We start from the raw sequence: 18381 nt of genomic DNA, 5'->3' as shown, positions 1-18381 counted from the left end.
AGAGATAAAATGGTATTTACTTGTAGTTAGAGATACCATAGATCAGCCAACATGCATATGCGAGTCATCTGTTGCGTTAAACCTGAACAAATGGTATTTGAAAACCGGCCTTTATGGCATTGGATCTTGTAGTCATCTTCTGCGTTAAACCTGAACAAATGGTATTTGAAAACCGGCCTTTATGGCATCGGATCTTGTAGGATCACAGCAGTTTTACAGTTCACAGAGCATCGGCTTACATCGGATCTTGGCAGCTACTGGGTTAAAGCTCTTTAGCGTCTGTGTCCATAAGAGCCACACAGCACCCAAAAGAGTCCTATCGCCATCATAAGAGCAATCCAAACTCAGTAGCCTCTGTGCTTATAAGAACCCTTTTGCCCTGTGTAAGCTCCGTGGCCTTGAGGCAACCCTGTGCCAGATCTCATAAGAGCAACGTACATGCATTAACCCTTGCACCAACTCCCTAGGGTTAGTCCCATGAGAGCAATATACATCGTCTATTTTTTCCAGTACTCCTAGCTCAGCTCCGAGATCTTCAGTTAACTCTACATAGTTAGTCCCATAAGAACCCCAAGAGCTTCTATAACAAGGGTTCACTGTTCCCCAAGGGAGGTCAGACTGACCAGAGATGAAACTGAGGTGACTGGCACAAGTAAGTGAAACAATGCTGCAGTCAGTCAGAGGCCTCACGGTCACCAACCCAGGCTCATAAACTGAGAGGCTCAGTGTGAAATACTGAAAAACCTTTCATTTAACTCCTTGATGCTGACCTCCATGTCATATAGGCCTCCTTTTCTTCACATGCTGCTGACCTCCATGCATGCTATAGACCCCTGTAGGCCTAAGTATATTTAGTTCTAGCTTGTTTTAAAGTTGTCGAGATGGAAATGGCGTATCTTTAAAGGTGAAGATCTCTGTCTTCCTTGTATGTATGAATCAGCCCAAATCAGTTTTGTTTTTCTTTCCAACGAGTTTGAAAATCAAACCACTCTCTGCTTGACAGCATATAGACTTATATTTCTGCTGCATTCTAGCAGATGTATGTAACACCACAAAACGTTTCCTTATGCAGATTGATATTATAAATCACCTCCTTTTCACTGATATGCACGTTGACATCAACTGGTGAGGATTCCTATAATTCTTTCAATGCCTTGAAACCTAAGGTAAACAAAGTCAATGAATGCAAAGTACACTCTTTTGAGTCTCTACGTAAACTTTTGAAAATAATCTCAGCTAAACTGTTGTAACAGTGACTTTTTAAAGAGATTCTTAGTGCTCACACCTGAACCAGCCCTGTTCGCTGGGTAAAGCAGCTTTCAAATGTTCCCAGTAGCTGAGGGTTTAATGAATGTATAGTTGATTCCATCCTGTATGCTGCCATTTCCTTCAATTTTTGAACTCAAGCTATCTCAAACAGTACAAGCATCACTTTCAATACTTTTCCTATGGATATCAAAATTATTTCATTATATATTACATGTAGCACGGATTTCATCATTCATGGCAGCAACTTTATTTTTTTACAATCTGCTTTCCGTCGCATCGACACAGATAGGTCTTATGGCGATGATGGGATAGGAAAGCGCTAGGAGTGGGAAGGAAGCAATCGTGGCCTTAATTAAGGTACAGCCTCAACATTTGTCTAGTGTGAAAATGGAAAATCACGGAAAACCATCTTCAAGGCTGCCAACAGTGGAGTTCAAACCCACTATCTCCCGAATGCAAGCCAGCTGTGCACCCCTAACTGCGCAATGATCTCGCCTGGTGCACCTTTATTATTTGTTTTTTACTACTGCTGTGTCCTTCTATATTAAATGAGTTACAAAACTGTCCATTAACGTATTCCTTTTACATTGGGTGAAGTGCATAAAAAGTAGTATTTATTAATCAATAAAATCCCATTTAAGCATTTCTTACATGTACATTTTTTACATCTGTACACTACTTTTGAACTTTCTTTCGATTTTCCATATAAAAACTGTCCCACTTCTATGTTTTTAATTTACACATTTTTCTCACTTGTAAGTCAATTCTTCCTGTTCCTCACAAGATTTTTATCGCACTATATAAGAAGTTAAATTGACATTAAAATTTGCAAAAAAAAAAAAAGAAAGAAAATATTCTTGTATTGGATTGTACAGTTGCTCAATAAAAAGAATGAGGATATGGTATTAACAAGTTCCTCGCAGGTACACTTTTCTCAGAAACTACTGAACCTATAGATATAATGTTTGTTATAGGGTTTGTATTTATAAGGGGTAGTCAAACGTAAACAGGTCACCTGCTAAAAAATATAGAACATTTAGTACCTTGAAAGTTACCACTATAACTGTTAAGACATTTATCACACTGGGTGATGAGACAGTCAAACCAACTTTTGAAAGCTGGTGAGCTGTTGGCAGAACCACATCTGTATCCAGTAACACACATCATCGTCCAATGCAAACTGATGTCAACAAATGTCTTTCTTCATTTATTGATCGTGAAAGTCTATGTCTCAACAAAGGCATTATCTTTCAGGTATTTGTGGGAAACTCTTCAACCCCCTACTGCCCAGATTTCTCCCCATAAGATTTGCACATCTTTGGGGAGTTGAAGAAAGACGTTTGTGGTCAACAATTTGCATTGTACGATAACTTGTACTTTTTGGCAGGTGACTTGTTTTCACATGACTGGGGAAGTGAATTATATCTGATAACAATTTAAATTAGCGAGCCTCCGTGGCTCAGGCGGCAGCGCGTTGGCCTCTCACCGCTGGATACCGTGGTTCAAATCCCGGTCACTCCATGTGAGATTTGTGCGGGACAAGGTTTTTTCTGGGTATTCCGATTTTCCCTGTCATTTTTCATTGCAACAACACTCTCCATTATCATTTCATAGCATTTATCAGTCATTAATAAATCACATTGGGAGTGGCGACCCCATTGTAATAAGAGCCTATATATGTTTCATTCATTACATCCCTGACCCAGTCAAAGACTGAAAAAGAGGTTGCAAGGAACATACAATACCATGCACTCATTCTTGTTTTTTAGTGACTATACAGTTCTGCGACCCACTTACGGTGTGACAGCTTTTGTAGTTTAAATCTTGTGCATCAAGTGACCAGCACAGCAAGTGCAACAGGCTGTTTGACAAGACTGACACCAAAGATACAGACGGAAGGTTTATGATGCAAGAGGGTGTAAACTGTTAAACAGCACAGCACACACAGCATACTATTTGGCATCAATAAACACAAGGATACCAGCAGAAGGTTTATAATGTAACACGATGTAAACTGTTATAAGACAGAAAAGTGAAATTCATACCGATAAGTGATGATGGAAAATAAAAGTATGACCTTGTTCACAAAAATAAGAATGTAGCTGTCAGCTTGCATTTGGGAGAGAGTGGGTTTGAACCCCACCATCAGCAGCCCTGAAGATGGATTTCACCGTTTCCCATTTTCACATAGGAAAATGCATGGGCTGTACCTTAATTAAGGTCACAGTCGTTTCCTTCCCACTCCTAGCCATTGCCTCTCCCATCATTGCTGTAAGAGCTATCTGTCTTTGAAGATGTAAAGCAAAGTATATGTAAAAAAAATAAAGAATAAATAATAATAAAATAATGAGGAGGAGTGGGGGGGGATATAGTGCATTACAATAGATTATGATCTGATGCTTTTTTCTTTTTTTACTAATGGCTTTACGTCGCAATGACAGATAGGTCTTTTGGCGATGATAGGATAGGGAAGGCCTAGGAGTTGGAAAGGAAGCGGCCGTGGCCTTAATTAAAGTACAGCCCCAGCATTTGCCTGGTGTGAAAATGGGAAACCATGGAAAACCATCTTCAGGGCTGCCGACAGTGGGATTCGAACCCACTATCTCCCGGATGCAAGCTCACAGCCGCGCGCTCCTAACCACACGGCCAACTCGCCCGGTGATCTGATGTTACAGTAACAGTCTTTCTTTTGCATGTCTTGGCGTTGTGCAACAGGAGCCTATTAAAAAAGAGAGCCCTTTCATTTCAGGATAAATTAAAAACAATTGATGAGGTGAGAAACAACCCAAATGAAGCAAAGGTGAGCAATCCAAAGAGCTTTAATTTGGCATATTCCATAGACTATGCTTCTCCACAAAGAAGTTGAAATATGTTCAAAGCTTCTCAAGGGGGTCCTAGCAGTGAATAAACTCACACATTTTCTGTAAGTACATACATATATATGTAAAAGGGCTTTTTTTTTTTTTTTTTCAAGGTCTGATCAATCATGAAATTACAACCTCAGTGAGAATCCAATGAAGCGTTGCACAGTGTCGCTAGTATGCACGTCGATCACATCGCGTCACACTTGTCAGTTCTGAGCGTGCAGTGAGCACGTAAACATGCCTAGAAACATAGAGTCTCCCGCCAAGTGTGAAGTGTGTGCTGTCATTCGATTTCTTCATGCTGAGGGGTGCAATGGAACTGAAATTCATCGACGAATGAGTAATGTGTACGGTAAACTTTCATGAGTGACAGGAAAGTGCGGCAATGGTGCAGGAACTTTGAAACAAGATGTACAGACGTTCGCAATGCAGGCAGTCAGGGAAGGATGCGAGTGTCAACCATGATCTTGTTCAGCGAGTGATTCGAGAAAATCATCTGAATTTCTGTGCTGAATGACTCGTTTCCCAAAATTTCAAGGTCAGCTGTCTACACCACTGAGAGTGAGTGACTTCAGTACCGCAAACTCTGTACAAGATAGGTTCCCAAGATCCTGTCCAACAATCATAAAACACAGTGAATGGGTACTGCCTTAACATTTCTCCAGGGCTACCATGCTGAAGGAGATTATTTTAACAAAAGAGTCACAGTGGACTAAACATGGGTCCATCTCAAAAATGAAGAAACAAAAGAGCATTCCAAACATTGGATGTATTCTCATTCCCCAAGTAAACCAAAGAAGAAAAAGTGAAGCTTTTCCATCAGGTAGTGTATTGCTTCTGCATTCTGGGACCGAAAAGGAGTTTTGTTGGTGGAATTCATGGAACGTGGCATGACCATCACTGCAGCCTCATATAGCATGACTTTTTAACGTCTACGAAAGGCAATTCAGAACAAGCGAAGAGGAATGTTGTCATCAGAAATTGTCCTCCTTCATGACAATGCTCAGCTGCACACTGCAGCTGCAACAAAACCGCCAGACTTTGCTCCCTCTGATTTTTCTCTCTTTGCTCACACAAAACGCTGGCTACAGGAAAGCACTTTGGCAGAGACAACAAGCTGGAGACCAGCATAGAGAAGTGGCTGAAGGCACAGGGGGCTGGCTGCCTTCTATGAGGAGGGCATTGGAAAGCTGGAACCATGCTATGACAAATGTCTATGTCAAAGTGGCGACTATGTATATAAGTAGCTGGACGGTGTAGCTAATGTCGCAAAGAAAATACTTTTTATTTTCTCTGTGGTTTTAATTTCATGACCGATCAGACCTTGGGGGAAAAAAAGCCTTCATTCATTCATACATATATCTTTATTATAGACCATTATACCTTTCAACGTTCAATCTGCTAGCCTCTGTGAATTAACCAAACGTCTCCACAATCCTCTATTTGTAACTAGTGTTGTGGCTTCATTTAGTTTTGTAAATTTTATCTTTAAATCAAACCTTCATAGACTTATTCTCACTCTACTTCTCTTACCACCCCATGACCAAGTCCATTAATCTCCCAAGTAAACTATCCTCCACCCCTTTCATCTCATATGACTTGACCACCAAAATCTGTCGCTGCATACAGCTTCATCCATCAAGTTCATTCCTGACATAGCCCCCATCTGTTTTTACAAGCAAACATTCTCGCTACTTCCACGTCTAACTTATGAATAAACTCGTATGAAGATGGTTTTGCCCAGGAGCTTACTTCTTTTTTACAAAATTCAGTTCAACACAACTGCAAGCTTTGCTGCACCTTGAATCAATTTCTCTTAGTATAGTCTTTGGAAAATATACACATCCTAGACTTTAATACTATGCCAGTTTTATATTCCCAACCTGACTTCAGTCCTCTTAGGTTTCTTCCCTACTGACATCACTAGTCTTGGAAGGGCTGATTTTCATAAAATACTCACTGCACCATTTTCAAATTCAGGATATTAGATTGTAGGCTTTCAGCACAGTCTGCCATTAAGACCAAGACGCCAGCAAAGGCCAAACTTCTCATTACATTTCCACGAAGGTGAACCCCTTCCTGCCATATACCCAGTTCACATTGTTTCCGACCACCTGTATAGCCCATCTTTTCCATCATATCTGCTTCTGCTTACAACACGTCTGAATGACTGGAGCTGACTTTCTTAATTATTACTACAGTACATGCCTTGATACAGTCACTAAACATACAACTTTTATGAGAAATCTAGCATTCTTGAACTTGTAGTTTGATGTTTATACTGTAGACACTGCAACTTACAAAAGTTCTCCAGAAGGAAGCAAGTTATTCCAAGCCCTCGCAATAGGTTTCATACTTTTTCCTTCTGAAGAGAACTTGTACATATTTCAAAAACTTTCCTCATAGGGATGTTATTTTCTAGGCGCAACAGTAGATTTCTATTTAACTGTTCCTTTCAACATATTTTGACTAAACATCAACAATTTCCACTTTACTTAGTTCCTATCAGCTAAATGGTATTATCACTGATGCATGCGTTATTACGAGTGATTTAGGGTGCGTATTTTTTTTTTCCATTATTGATATTTATGTACTCCAGCGCTTATATTCAATGTGATCGATCATCTTTCGGTACCGTTTTCTTGCTACGTGCAATAACAAGCTCTCCCATCGACATTCAAAGGCGACGTCGGGAGTCGGTTAGTAACACCATCAAATGGTGTACTGTAAATAAAATTCTAAATGGAGGAGAAGAGCATGTTTCCTGTAATAAATGTGCAAATAACATGGGTGATAGCAGTTGTTAACTCATTGGAAATAAAGGTTGAAGTAAACTATCGTTTAAAGCTATGTACTGAAATTAAGTAAGATGTGATACACCCAAGATATGGCAGAAAGAATCACAGATTTCAGAGGTTAGTTTATATTTTCTCGTGTATGGTTAGATTTTGGAAAGGCTATTCCCATGTAAATTTATAGCGAAAAGTTTATTATTACTGTACTGGCGCTTGAAATATGTTTTCATGATATATATATATACAGTATATATACACATGCATACGTTTAAGTTAGGTTAGGTGATATTGTTTGAATAAGCTGAAATGTTCACCACAGAAGCCTCTCGAGTGATACTATTACAATTTTTTTTGGAAGGAAATTGATCATACACGTAAGACACAGTATGAAAAATCATCCATGAAAACACAAATACTGATTTGATGTGTGCGGGTTTCTTCCCCCAATTTTTACGGAAGATCAGATATAACGACAATCTGCTAGAGTGAGTAAATTTTTCACCGTTATGAATTCTCGCTATAACGGACTGCTACTGTAATTCCTGTAGTATGCTACTGTAACCAGAGAGATAAGTTATTTATAAGGTTCAACCTATTCAATACTAATTACGTGTTGTACAGATGTTATTCACAACATTTATTCAACATGGGACCGATTTCGACATTTAAATGTCATTATTAGCCATAAAACAAATCACAAACAAATGAGCAAGGACACATTAATTAACTGGTGTAGTGACACGTTGAAATATGTACATTAGAAGTCTTTACACGTCCAATCGCACCATGTGTTTGACAAATAGGTTGAACCTTATAAAATAACTCATCTCTGTGATCTCAGTTCAATATGGAAACAACAATGAAACTCTTATCTTTGAACCGTAACCACATTTGTACTTGATAGTGAAAGTAGATTACACTAATATAGGACGATAAAAAGGAAGAACTAATGGACTGAATACTAAATAAAGAAATGGGTACAGATAAATGTACAAAAAAAAAAAAAAAAGGTCATTTTAAACATTAATAGACTAATGAGCAGGGCTAGGATTTCTATGTAAATACAAACACGTTTGTTTTTACATTCGTTAAAGATAAAATTACGTTATATGTTTACGAATTAGGATGTTGGGAGTGATTTAAGACATTTGATTTTCCATATTTGTTCATATTTTGGGATAAAGTACATATTTTTACATATTTTAGAAAAACTCTCAGATCTTTACGTAACTGAACGCTTTATCTGAAACAAGTTCCATTTTGTTTTCAAACTTATGCTTGCCAGATAATCACTTAAAATGTATTTTATTAGCATCTCTATTTCGAAGCTGGATTCTTGAATTTCTATGGGATACCGAAAACAAGTTGTGTGGTATGCACATTCTTTTGTATATTGCTCAGCTTCGGCTTTGTCAGTCAACCCCCATGACGATAGAAATCCTTATACCTGACCAGAGTAGGTTTGGTCCAGACAATTAGCAGAGCATTAGTGCAAATTAAGTTAACCTGTTCTATTCAGTGGTTTACGAACCATCAACTGCCGTCTATGAGTTGTGAGTGCATCTTCAGTGTGGTTCATATATTTGATAATTTGCTATATTAAATAATTAAAATGCCCCCAGATTGTAAGCCCTCATCTGTAAAATTAAGACTGTATGTGATTTTCTGAATGAAGGAGCATCAACAGATGGTAACTTTTTGTAATGCCTGCCAGAAAACAGTCTTAAGTTCTCAGCAATTTCTAGTACAACACATTTCGACAAACACAAAGCCAACAATACGTTAAAAAGCAAAGAAAAACATATATTTCTATCAGATATACACCTTAATGTGAATAGTGAATTTAGTAAGGACCTTTGTCAAACCCTTATCGGTGCAGATATGCCACTCTACAAGTTAAACAACCTGGGCTTCAAGGAGTTTCTGGAAAAATACACAGTGCAGAATATACTAGACCAGTCAACATTACGGTAGAATTATGCACCATTGATCACTGAAGAAATTCTGGAAGAAATAAGGAAATCTATGCAAGACACCCCATTATGGGCATCACTTAAAGGAGAATGATTGGGAATGTTTTCAACGATTTAATGAACGGTGACCCTTGTAAAGCTGTTCTATTAACATGTGAGGTCTTCTTGTATACATATAACATCAGCATAGCCAAACTGTTCAACGATGCCATGGCAATTCTATGGCGGCATGGTATTAGATATGAAAATGTGCTTATGTTCCTGAGTAATGCAGCTCCATATATGGTCAAAGTTGGTGAAGCATTGAAAGCAAGGATGTACTTTTGAAGGCCGCTAATAGGATTCAGATGCTGAGACACATGTACCCTGATACACCATTGCCACCCAAACTGATTGCAACTCAATAGAGTACGTGGTTAGAAGCAATAGCATTCTATGGAGTTAACAGTGAAGCCATCAAAAATATGTTAAGTGTTTTACACTCTGACAGCACTGCTTCAATTGAATCTGCAAGGTCAGCTATTAGTGACAAAAACAGTGAAAAATGACATAGCTTACATCCAGGCAAACTTCTCATGCATCACAATAGCATAAAATGCTCGCCAAAAGCAAGAAGACAATCTGCCCAAAAGCCTTGCCATTGTAAGGGAAATGAGTGAACGTTTCAACTGCTTCAACAGAAAAGTTTGGAGAAGTTGCGAAAGTGCCGTTAAACACAGTGCTAGCCAAGAATCCAGGATGCAGTGATATGTGTAAAATCAGTGGAATTTTAAGTGGTGAACCAAGAGCAAAACTAGATCTGGTTTTATCTCCTGAAGACGTTACAATATTAAGAATACTCTCTATAACTTCGTTTGGTGTTGAGCAGAGTTTCGCTGAGTACAAAGCAATTTTAAGGGATAACAGATGCAATTTCACTTTTGAAAATATAAAACAATGTCTTGTAACTCACTATTTCTTAAATAGGCAATTCTCAGTAGAATTAAGATGTGCCCCACAATCCCCCCCCGCCAAAAAAGAATGTAGCAACAGCTGAAAATAAAATACCAATTATATATATAAGAAGGTTAAGCTTTTGTTTTGTGACTTTCCTTTAAATTGTGCGGCATTTATGTAATCCATATTTTGAGATTTTTAACCCACATTTTATTCCATATTTTGAGATTTATTAGCCCATATGTATGTACAGTGAAACCTCATTAGTGCATTCGTCATTAACATGTTTTCCCACTTAGCACGTCATAAATTCAAAGTCCCGATTCCCAGCGATTTAATCTATCGCATCACGAATTTTCGCTATTACCGCTTAGTAGTACGATCACATTTTTCCTAGCCCTAAAACCATTTGCCATCCCTTGTGAAAACGTGACTTCAAACTCGGGTAAAAAGAGCCCTCGCTACAACAGCGTATTAATAGGAAACGGCCTTGAATTCCTGAAGTTCGTAAGATAAGTTGCACCTTCAGGGAGCAAGCCGTTAGCCTCAGGAATGTTCGGTTTTGCTTGCCGGTTAGCAGTGAAATTGTTGAATAACACAGTGAGCTTGTTTGTGCTTGTATTTTGCATTCCATTCAAAAATTAGAAATTGATTTTGTGTTGAGTGGTACAGTGAAGGGTAGCTAATATTTGCTACCTGATAGCCTACATCTGGATTAGGAACATAAATGTGTGAAGTTAACCAGCATGGTGCATATTTGTCTTGTGACAGGGTAGCTAATATTTGTCGCCTGATAGCATACATCTGGATTAGGAACATAACTGTGTGAAGTTGACCAGCGTAGTGCATATTTGTCTTGTGACAGGGTAGCTGTGGATTCAGAAAAAATCGTAAAATTCCTTACTAATGAGGACAAAATTAAAATCCATCAGAAAGTGGACTGGCACCCGTATTATTAAGCATGCAGAGGTACCAGGAATGTTTGAACTCGCACCTTCGAGTTGGTCGAATCGAAGTTTTGTCGGTTTCAAAATTGCGGCCAAAATCGCAGTCGCACATGGTCAAGTGTAACCTCCAATTCATTGTATGATAGTATGACCTGAAAATAATGTAACCCATTGCTCCAAAATAAAGGCTTCTACCTTACTCATCTTGATCCCTTCAGCCTTGTGTTTATTGAAAGACTGAAATAATGGTAACTTCACTGTAATGATCTGCAATAATACTTTGATATTTTTATTGGCCTCTGTGCAAATGTTTTCATATTTTTGTTGTCTGGTGTTTTTCACACCTTTCAGTGCACTGTTGTTATTTTATAACCCAAGCAGAAAAGGTTTTCATATTTTGTTCTCTCGTCTTTTTCATGCCTTCTAATAATTATTCTCCTCTCATCTTTAGAAATGGTAGATATAGTTTTCATTGTACCCACGGATACAAGTCATAAAATACTGTCATGTTGGAAAAAAATCATATCTAGTGTTTTCATATCCCTGTTGAATAGGTTTTATTTGTGTATTCAGTAGTATGTTTTCTTGCTTAACATATTGTTCCTTGTCCCCTGCAGGAACATCTTAATGAGGTTTTACCGTATATATTTAACCATTTTTATTCCATATAAATGTCAGCCCTGATAATGGGAGAGTAAAATGCACAACAGCTTTTAAATTCCCCTGCATTATCAAATTAATATATGCTTACATTCAATCAAACATAATGTTAGTTGGAATATCTAAATAATGTATAACTGATTTATGTTAGTTACACCTTAAAAATACACAACACACTACTGACTTCAACCCACTTACACTTACTGATTCCTGGCTTAATGATCGCTGACCACCAAAAAGTCTGATACCATGGAGATTTTTCTGGCGTTTCACTGATTTGTTGAAAATATGTTTCTGGAATAAAACATTGAATATGAATTGGCTACCCTCAGATAACTGAACAGGTACGAATAACACTGGGATATAATAGTTGGCAAACTCAATATGGAATCCAATTTTCTTTGAGGATCAAATACCTAACCAAGATTTCTTTCACTGGATGACCCACATGCATTACAGAAAATCATGCAACTTACCTGTATTATGTAGCCAGGAAAGAGTTCACACTAAGTACAAGCTGACAATTTTAATGCAAATCCACACAAATATTTACAAAGACATGCACACACACATACACACACAAACTGAAACAAGCTACTTTCTGTGTTATATGCTGGATGTAAGTATTATCAACAGCGGAGACAGAAGAGGTTTATGGATAAAATGAAACAGATGATCTTACGAACGATTTCTATAAAGTCATTCTTTCATTCTTCACCCTTTTTTCTATCACATCATACTGACATGAAAGCTTCTTATAACTCCTTTACGGAACATCTTAAGATGTTTGGTACTCCAATTACGACAGTACAGCCTAAGCCACTGACGAGCACAGACGTGTTAAGTGGAGGGTCCCGGGAGAGCGAGAGGGGAGCGCAGGTGCTTGAGTGCAGGAAAGAAGTGAAGAGTTTACTGACAATGATTGGTGTGGAGCAATATAAGGCGTTCAGAGGAAGATGGCAGGGAAGAAGAAAGAAGTGAAACCAGGAGGGTGTAGAATGGAAATGGGAACGAAAGGAGAATTAATGCTGACAGCGGCGGTGATTACAGTATTGCTATGGATTGGGGGAGTCGAGCTGAACCCAGGTCTGACTTTCAGTGGAGATATGAGTTGGGAAGACATGGAAGCAATCAGAAGAGTTGTTAAAGAGGTGGTTGTAGAAGTCTGCCCCTTTGAGCAACTTAAAAACATGATACAAGAGCAAACGAGGGAGCTCGAAAAATGAAGGAATGGTTCCGAGAAAGGGCAGACGACACAACATCTCAAGAGAGGAAAAATGCTGAAGAAGTTGTAGCATTAAGGGAGAAACTAGGACTAGAAGAGGAGACGCTGAAACTGAAAGCAAAAGTGGAAGCCAGCAGTCTAAATCACAGGAAGAAGTGCCTATTTATATATGGTGTGCCAGAGAAGGAGAACAAAATGCTCACAATTTAAGTGGTGGACCTAATTCAGGAGAAAATGAAAATTAACTTTAGCGAAGTGGACATAGACGATGTGCAGAGAGTTGGGAGAGTTAGAGGTAACCAGACTATTAAAGTACAACTGTTTTCTACGTTGACGGCCGATATTGTGGTTGGAAATGCGGGCAACATGCAAAGCAAAGTCACCTCCATACAGACCATGAAGGCCCTTGGAAGAGTGGAAGGTAAAGGCTTCCACCATTGTTAACCTTGGCACGTGATGGGGTAGAGTGGCTAGCTCTACGCCTCGGCCAGGCAGGCGGGCAACATGCAGAAGGAAAAAATATGGACCAAGAAGGACGTGGGAAGTAAAGCGATCAGCAATGCAAAAATTCTCAAAAAACATATGATACGAGCTAGACACCAAGGATTGAGAGCAGTTATCAGAGGACAGGAACTAGTAGTGTCAAACGGCAGCTGGAGTAGAATCTGGTCTGTGAATAAATTGATGGACATAGAAAAGAAGATAAAAACAAGACGAAGTAACAGAGAGGAGTATACTGATTAGTGGGGAAGATAGGCAATTTATAGACAGTAATATTGGAGAAAACGGGGAAGGCAGTAAGGTCAATACCAAAAGAAACAGTGAGCTGTGCGAAGGAAGACACAGAGAGGTGCCAAGTGAAAATGTAATCAAACAGTGATAAGGAAGGAGTAGTGGATAATGGGGCGAGAACAGGAAGGTCCAGGGATACAGATATGGTCACAGCTAGAGACAAGGGAAGTCAGCAGAGTGGAAACAGTGAAGAAACGGAGGCACAGAGGAGAAAGGAATGTTCAGAGGCAACCTGGAAGAGAGTAGAGCGGTACTGGAACGAAGGGAGGAGCAGAAGCTTAAGAGACATGTGGGGAATAAGAGGAAATGATGCGGGTATTGTTACAAGAAGTAAAAACGCTAATAAAGTTAGCAAGAAGTAAGAAAATTGTCACAGAAGGTAGGGTGACAACATAAGGAGGGAGAGTCATATCTTTATGTTAGTTATGTAAGGTGTAGTTGGTTTGTAGTGTGTAAGTTGAAATTAGCAAGTGGTGTTCGGTAGTAGTGTGAGCAGTGAATTATCAGAGCAGATGCACTGGATGCAAGAGTATGGTATTAGAGTAAATAGAGACGTTGATAGCGATTGTGAAATTATTGGTGAAATGGTATTTGGAGTTGTGCTTGTGTACGAAATGCCTAGCGTCTTGGTGCATTAATTGATAGTATGCTAAGAGTAAAGAAGTCATTTAATAGTAATTTAATGTAGAGTTGGGAGTGATGAAATTGGACTGTTACGGTAAATGTGGGTGGAGGAAAGTGTAGAGGTTAGTGTATGTGAAATGCCTAGTGTCCTCTGTAGATAGTATAATGAGAAATGATACACGGAAGTAATTCAATGTGTGTATTAACTGTAAGCGAGCTAAGAGTGAGGAAGTCATTGAATTGTTATTTAACCTGGAGATTAAGAGTGGTGTAATCAGTTTTGCTTCAGTAAGGGTGTTATTAGGTACATGTGGTGGTTGGGTGGAGAAAAGTGTGAAAGTATTATGGTATTCAAGTGAATAAGACCATATAGCAGTGGTTCAAGTTGAAATTAGCAAATGGTCATGTTTCGGAGATGGTGTTATATGGCTGTTGTTGTTTGGATGAAGAAATTATTGGTGAAATGTGATTTGGAGTTATGAGAGCGATTATAGTAAGTGGTGGTATGTGTATATTTGAGTTGCCTTGGGTTGTTAAGAGGTAATTGTATATGAAAGGCCTAGTGTCTTGAATGTGTATTAACTGTTAGTAAAACCAAGCTCGATAGCTGCAGTCAATCAAAAAAATCAAAATCTCTTTATTTGCAAATGAGGTGTTTACCTCGGTGGCAAATGGTACACTAAAATACATTATTGTCAAGCACTAAATATTAAATTAACAAGAGAAGAAAATATTCCTATAATACAATATTATACAATTTACGCTAACAATGTTTTCTATTAAACACACAGCTCATCCTTAATAAATTTATATTGTTTACAAAATTCTACTTATAATATTTCCTGTACTACTTACAAATATAGTCAACTGATATACAGTATGTGGAATTACTACAAATGATACTATACAACTGGTATAAGATTAATATTTACATTGCATTTATTTATTTACTTTTTTTTTTTACCCGTTCTGGATCCTAAGTAGCATAACGACCTGCTGCGTCTTAACTAGAGCCCCTTTTGCCACCACTTTTCAGAGTTCCTGAAGGGCCTTCACAGCTACCGTAGCGGTCCCAGGGCCCTCGAAGTCCCCACTGTACTTCACCCCTACAGGCAGTCCCCTACTTTGGCTGTCCAAACTCCTTAGACCAAGGGATGGAATTAATTTATTCACACACATTTTTTTATTTACAATAACCTTGACTGGTCGAATGCCCTCTAACACTTATTTTCTCTGTTGCTGTTTATTCTCTTCTTGAATATCTGTACAGATTTTGGAAAAGGATCAAACACTACCCCTGGTAAACTGTTCCACTCCTTCACACCCTTCCCAATAAATGAAAATTTACCCCCCCCCCCCCCCGCTTCTGCTAAAATTCCTTCTAATTTTATATTTGTGGTCAGTCCTGCCGATATAATTATTTTCCAACTGAAGCCTCTCATGGATATCTCCCCATGCTTCTTCTCCTGTATAGGCTCTATATAATCCTATAAGTCTAGTTTTCTCCCTTCTCTTACTTAAAGTTTCCCACCCAAGCTCCTTTAACATTTCTGATACACTACTCTTTCTCCTGAAATCCCCTGTTACAAATCTTGCTGCTTTCCTCTGCACACTATCTATTTCTTTTATTAGGTATTCTTGGTGAGGATCCCAAACACTGCTTGCATATTCCAATAATGGACGAACCATACTCAAGTAACTTTTTTCTTTTAATTCTTTGTTGCATCCTTTAAGTAGCCTCATTATGACATGTAACGATCTGTATGCTTTCCCAACAATGTCATCAATATGACCCTTCCAGTGCAAATTACTTTCAAATCTCACACCTAAGTATTTGCACTTGCCACCTTTTGGGATAACTACCTCATCCAAAGTATATTCAAATTCAGTTTTAAAGCTCCTGTTTGTAAAAGTTGTAACAGTTGATTTGCCTCCATTAATCTTCATATTATTTTCTTCAACCCATTGTTGGATAATTTCAAGGTCCCTTTGTAATTCTGAACAATCCTCAATGTTGTTTATTTCCCTATAAACAATTATGTCATCTGCATACAATCTTATTTTTGATGTTATATTGTTCCCTAAATCATTTGCATATATTAAGAAAAGTAATGGACCGATTATACTACCCTGTGCAATTCCCTTCCAAACTTTCTCTTCCTGAGATACATTATTTCCTACTTTGACTTTCTGAACCCTTGAATTTAGAAATGTTTTTATCCAACGTGTAACCCTTACGTCCAATCCTATTCCCTCCAATTTCTTTAATAATATTCCATGTTCCGCTCTATCAAAGGCTTTGGAAAGATCTATGGCTATGCAATCTAACTGACCTCCTGAATCCAACTGATCTGATATGTCCTGCTGAAATCCCACCAGTTGTGCCTCACAAGAAAATTTCTTTCTAAATCCATAATGGCTCCTTATGAACCAATTTTTATCATCACATATCCCTCTGATGTATTTTGATATTAAACTCTCCAGTATTTTACAAACTATACTGGTCAGGCTGATTGGTCTGTAGTTCTCTGGTTTCCTTTTATCACCCTTTCCTTTATAAATTGGTATTATTATAGATTCCTTCCATTCCTTTGGTATTACACTATTATTTATGACATAGTCAAAGAGAAATTTTAAATAAGGCACTATGTACCACCCCATTGTCTTTAATACCTCCCCAGTAATTTGATCACTTCCTGCTGCTTTTCCTTGCTGAAGCAGTTGGATTTCTCTGAAAATATCTTCATTTGTGAATGAGAAGCTTCTCGTTTCCCTCTGTCCCTCTCCCTCTCTATCTTCTGTTTCGGTTTCCAACTGTCGACAATCATCTACTGAATCTCTAAATTCCCTACTAAATAGGTTTGCTTTCTCAGTATCTGTTAAATAGTGTTCACCCCCTTCTCCCACCATTGTAGGAATTTGGATTCCTTTTCCTTTTTGATTCCTGATATATGAATACAGCTTTTTCCATTTCCCTTTGTGGTCATTACCCTCTTGAAGTATGCCAATCATATAATTCTCTTTTGCTTCCTTTTTCACTCTATTCAGTTCCCTCATTAGCTGTTTTCTAGTTTCTCTACTCTCCCCACCCTCTTTGATTTTCCTGTTTACTATTCTACATTTTCTTTTTAATTTTCTTATTTCCCTTGTATAATAAACAGGGTCTGAGGTCATTTTACCCTTCTTAACAGGTACAAATCTCTTCTCTCCTACCCAAATGATTCCTTTAAATTTAGCCCAAAGTGTATCCACGTTACTCCCTTCACTTATCCAACAACTGAATTGTGATTTAAGGTAAGTCCCAAATTCATCAACTTTAGTTTTTCTGTACAATTTCTTGTCTTGTGTAACCCTCTTATTAAGCCTTTTTGGTACGAGTCCTACATCCATTATTACAGCCTTATGGTCTCCTATTCCTTCAAGTCGCTTAAGTATGGCCAGTATCCAGTATTCGGGAGATAGTAGGTTCGAACCCCACTGTTAGCAGCCCTGAAGATGGTTTTCCGTGGTTTCCCATTTTCACACAAGGCAAATGCTGGGGCTGTACCTTAATTAAGGCCACGGCTGCTTCCTTCCCACTCCTAGCCCTTCCCTGTCCCATCGTCGCCATAAGACCTATCTGTGTCGGTGCGACGTAAAGCAACTAGCAAGAAAAAAAAAATTGTTAGTAAGCTAAGATTGAAGAAGTCATTTAATGGTAACTGAATGTAGAGATGGGAGTGATGTATTTGGACTGTTAAGGTAAATGTGGTATTATGTCACTGTGGTTAGTGTTTGGAGGGTGAAGTTATTGGTGCAATGCTTATGGTTAAAGAGAGGAGGTGAATGAGGTGGTGTGATGGCACACGGTGGTAGTTGTTGTAGAGTGAACGTATGAACGTATTGGTGAAGTGTGACGTGGAGATATGTTTATAGTTACGTTGGTATATGGTCATATAATTCTGTATAGTAAATTTTATTTTTGGGGGTGATTTAGAGCAATGTTGTTTCACAGAGTATTTACTTAAAGGGTAGGAAACACTGGATGACTTTCTTATTGCACAACTGAGTATGAAGTGGAGCGCTATGCCCGTATAGTAAATTTAATCTTCAGTGTGGGGGTTGATATTGAGTAAGTTTGTTTCGCAGAGTATTTAGTTGAAGAGTTCGAAACGTTGGACTGCTTTCTTACTGCGCAATTGAGTACGAAGTTGGAACTCTAAACAGTGCAGTGCTTGTGTGGTAATAGAGATTAGGACAGCTCAGTACATTGAATAAGTGTAGTAGAGACATTAAGTAATTTAATGGTAGAGGACT

At 38.4% G+C, this 18381-nt stretch overlaps 1 protein-coding gene across 1 annotated transcript in view; it reads right to left on the bottom strand.

Moving 5' to 3' along the window:
- Window positions 1–18381, bottom strand: part of RhoGAP54D (Rho GTPase activating protein at 54D) — a 192292-nt gene that overhangs the window by 14710 nt on the left and 159201 nt on the right. Inside the window, exon 8 of the mRNA XM_067144916.2 lies at window positions 11643–11738. Within this exon, the coding sequence (XP_067001017.2) occupies window positions 11643–11738 (96 nt within the window). The remainder of the gene's footprint in view (window positions 1–11642; window positions 11739–18381) is intronic.

This window comes from Anabrus simplex, chromosome 1 (genome assembly GCF_040414725.1).
Source record: "Anabrus simplex isolate iqAnaSimp1 chromosome 1, ASM4041472v1, whole genome shotgun sequence".
Lineage (NCBI taxonomy): Eukaryota > Metazoa > Arthropoda > Insecta > Orthoptera > Tettigoniidae > Anabrus > Anabrus simplex.
The sequence above is the reverse complement of the archived record's forward strand: the minus strand, read 5'-3'. Positions and strand labels throughout refer to the sequence as shown.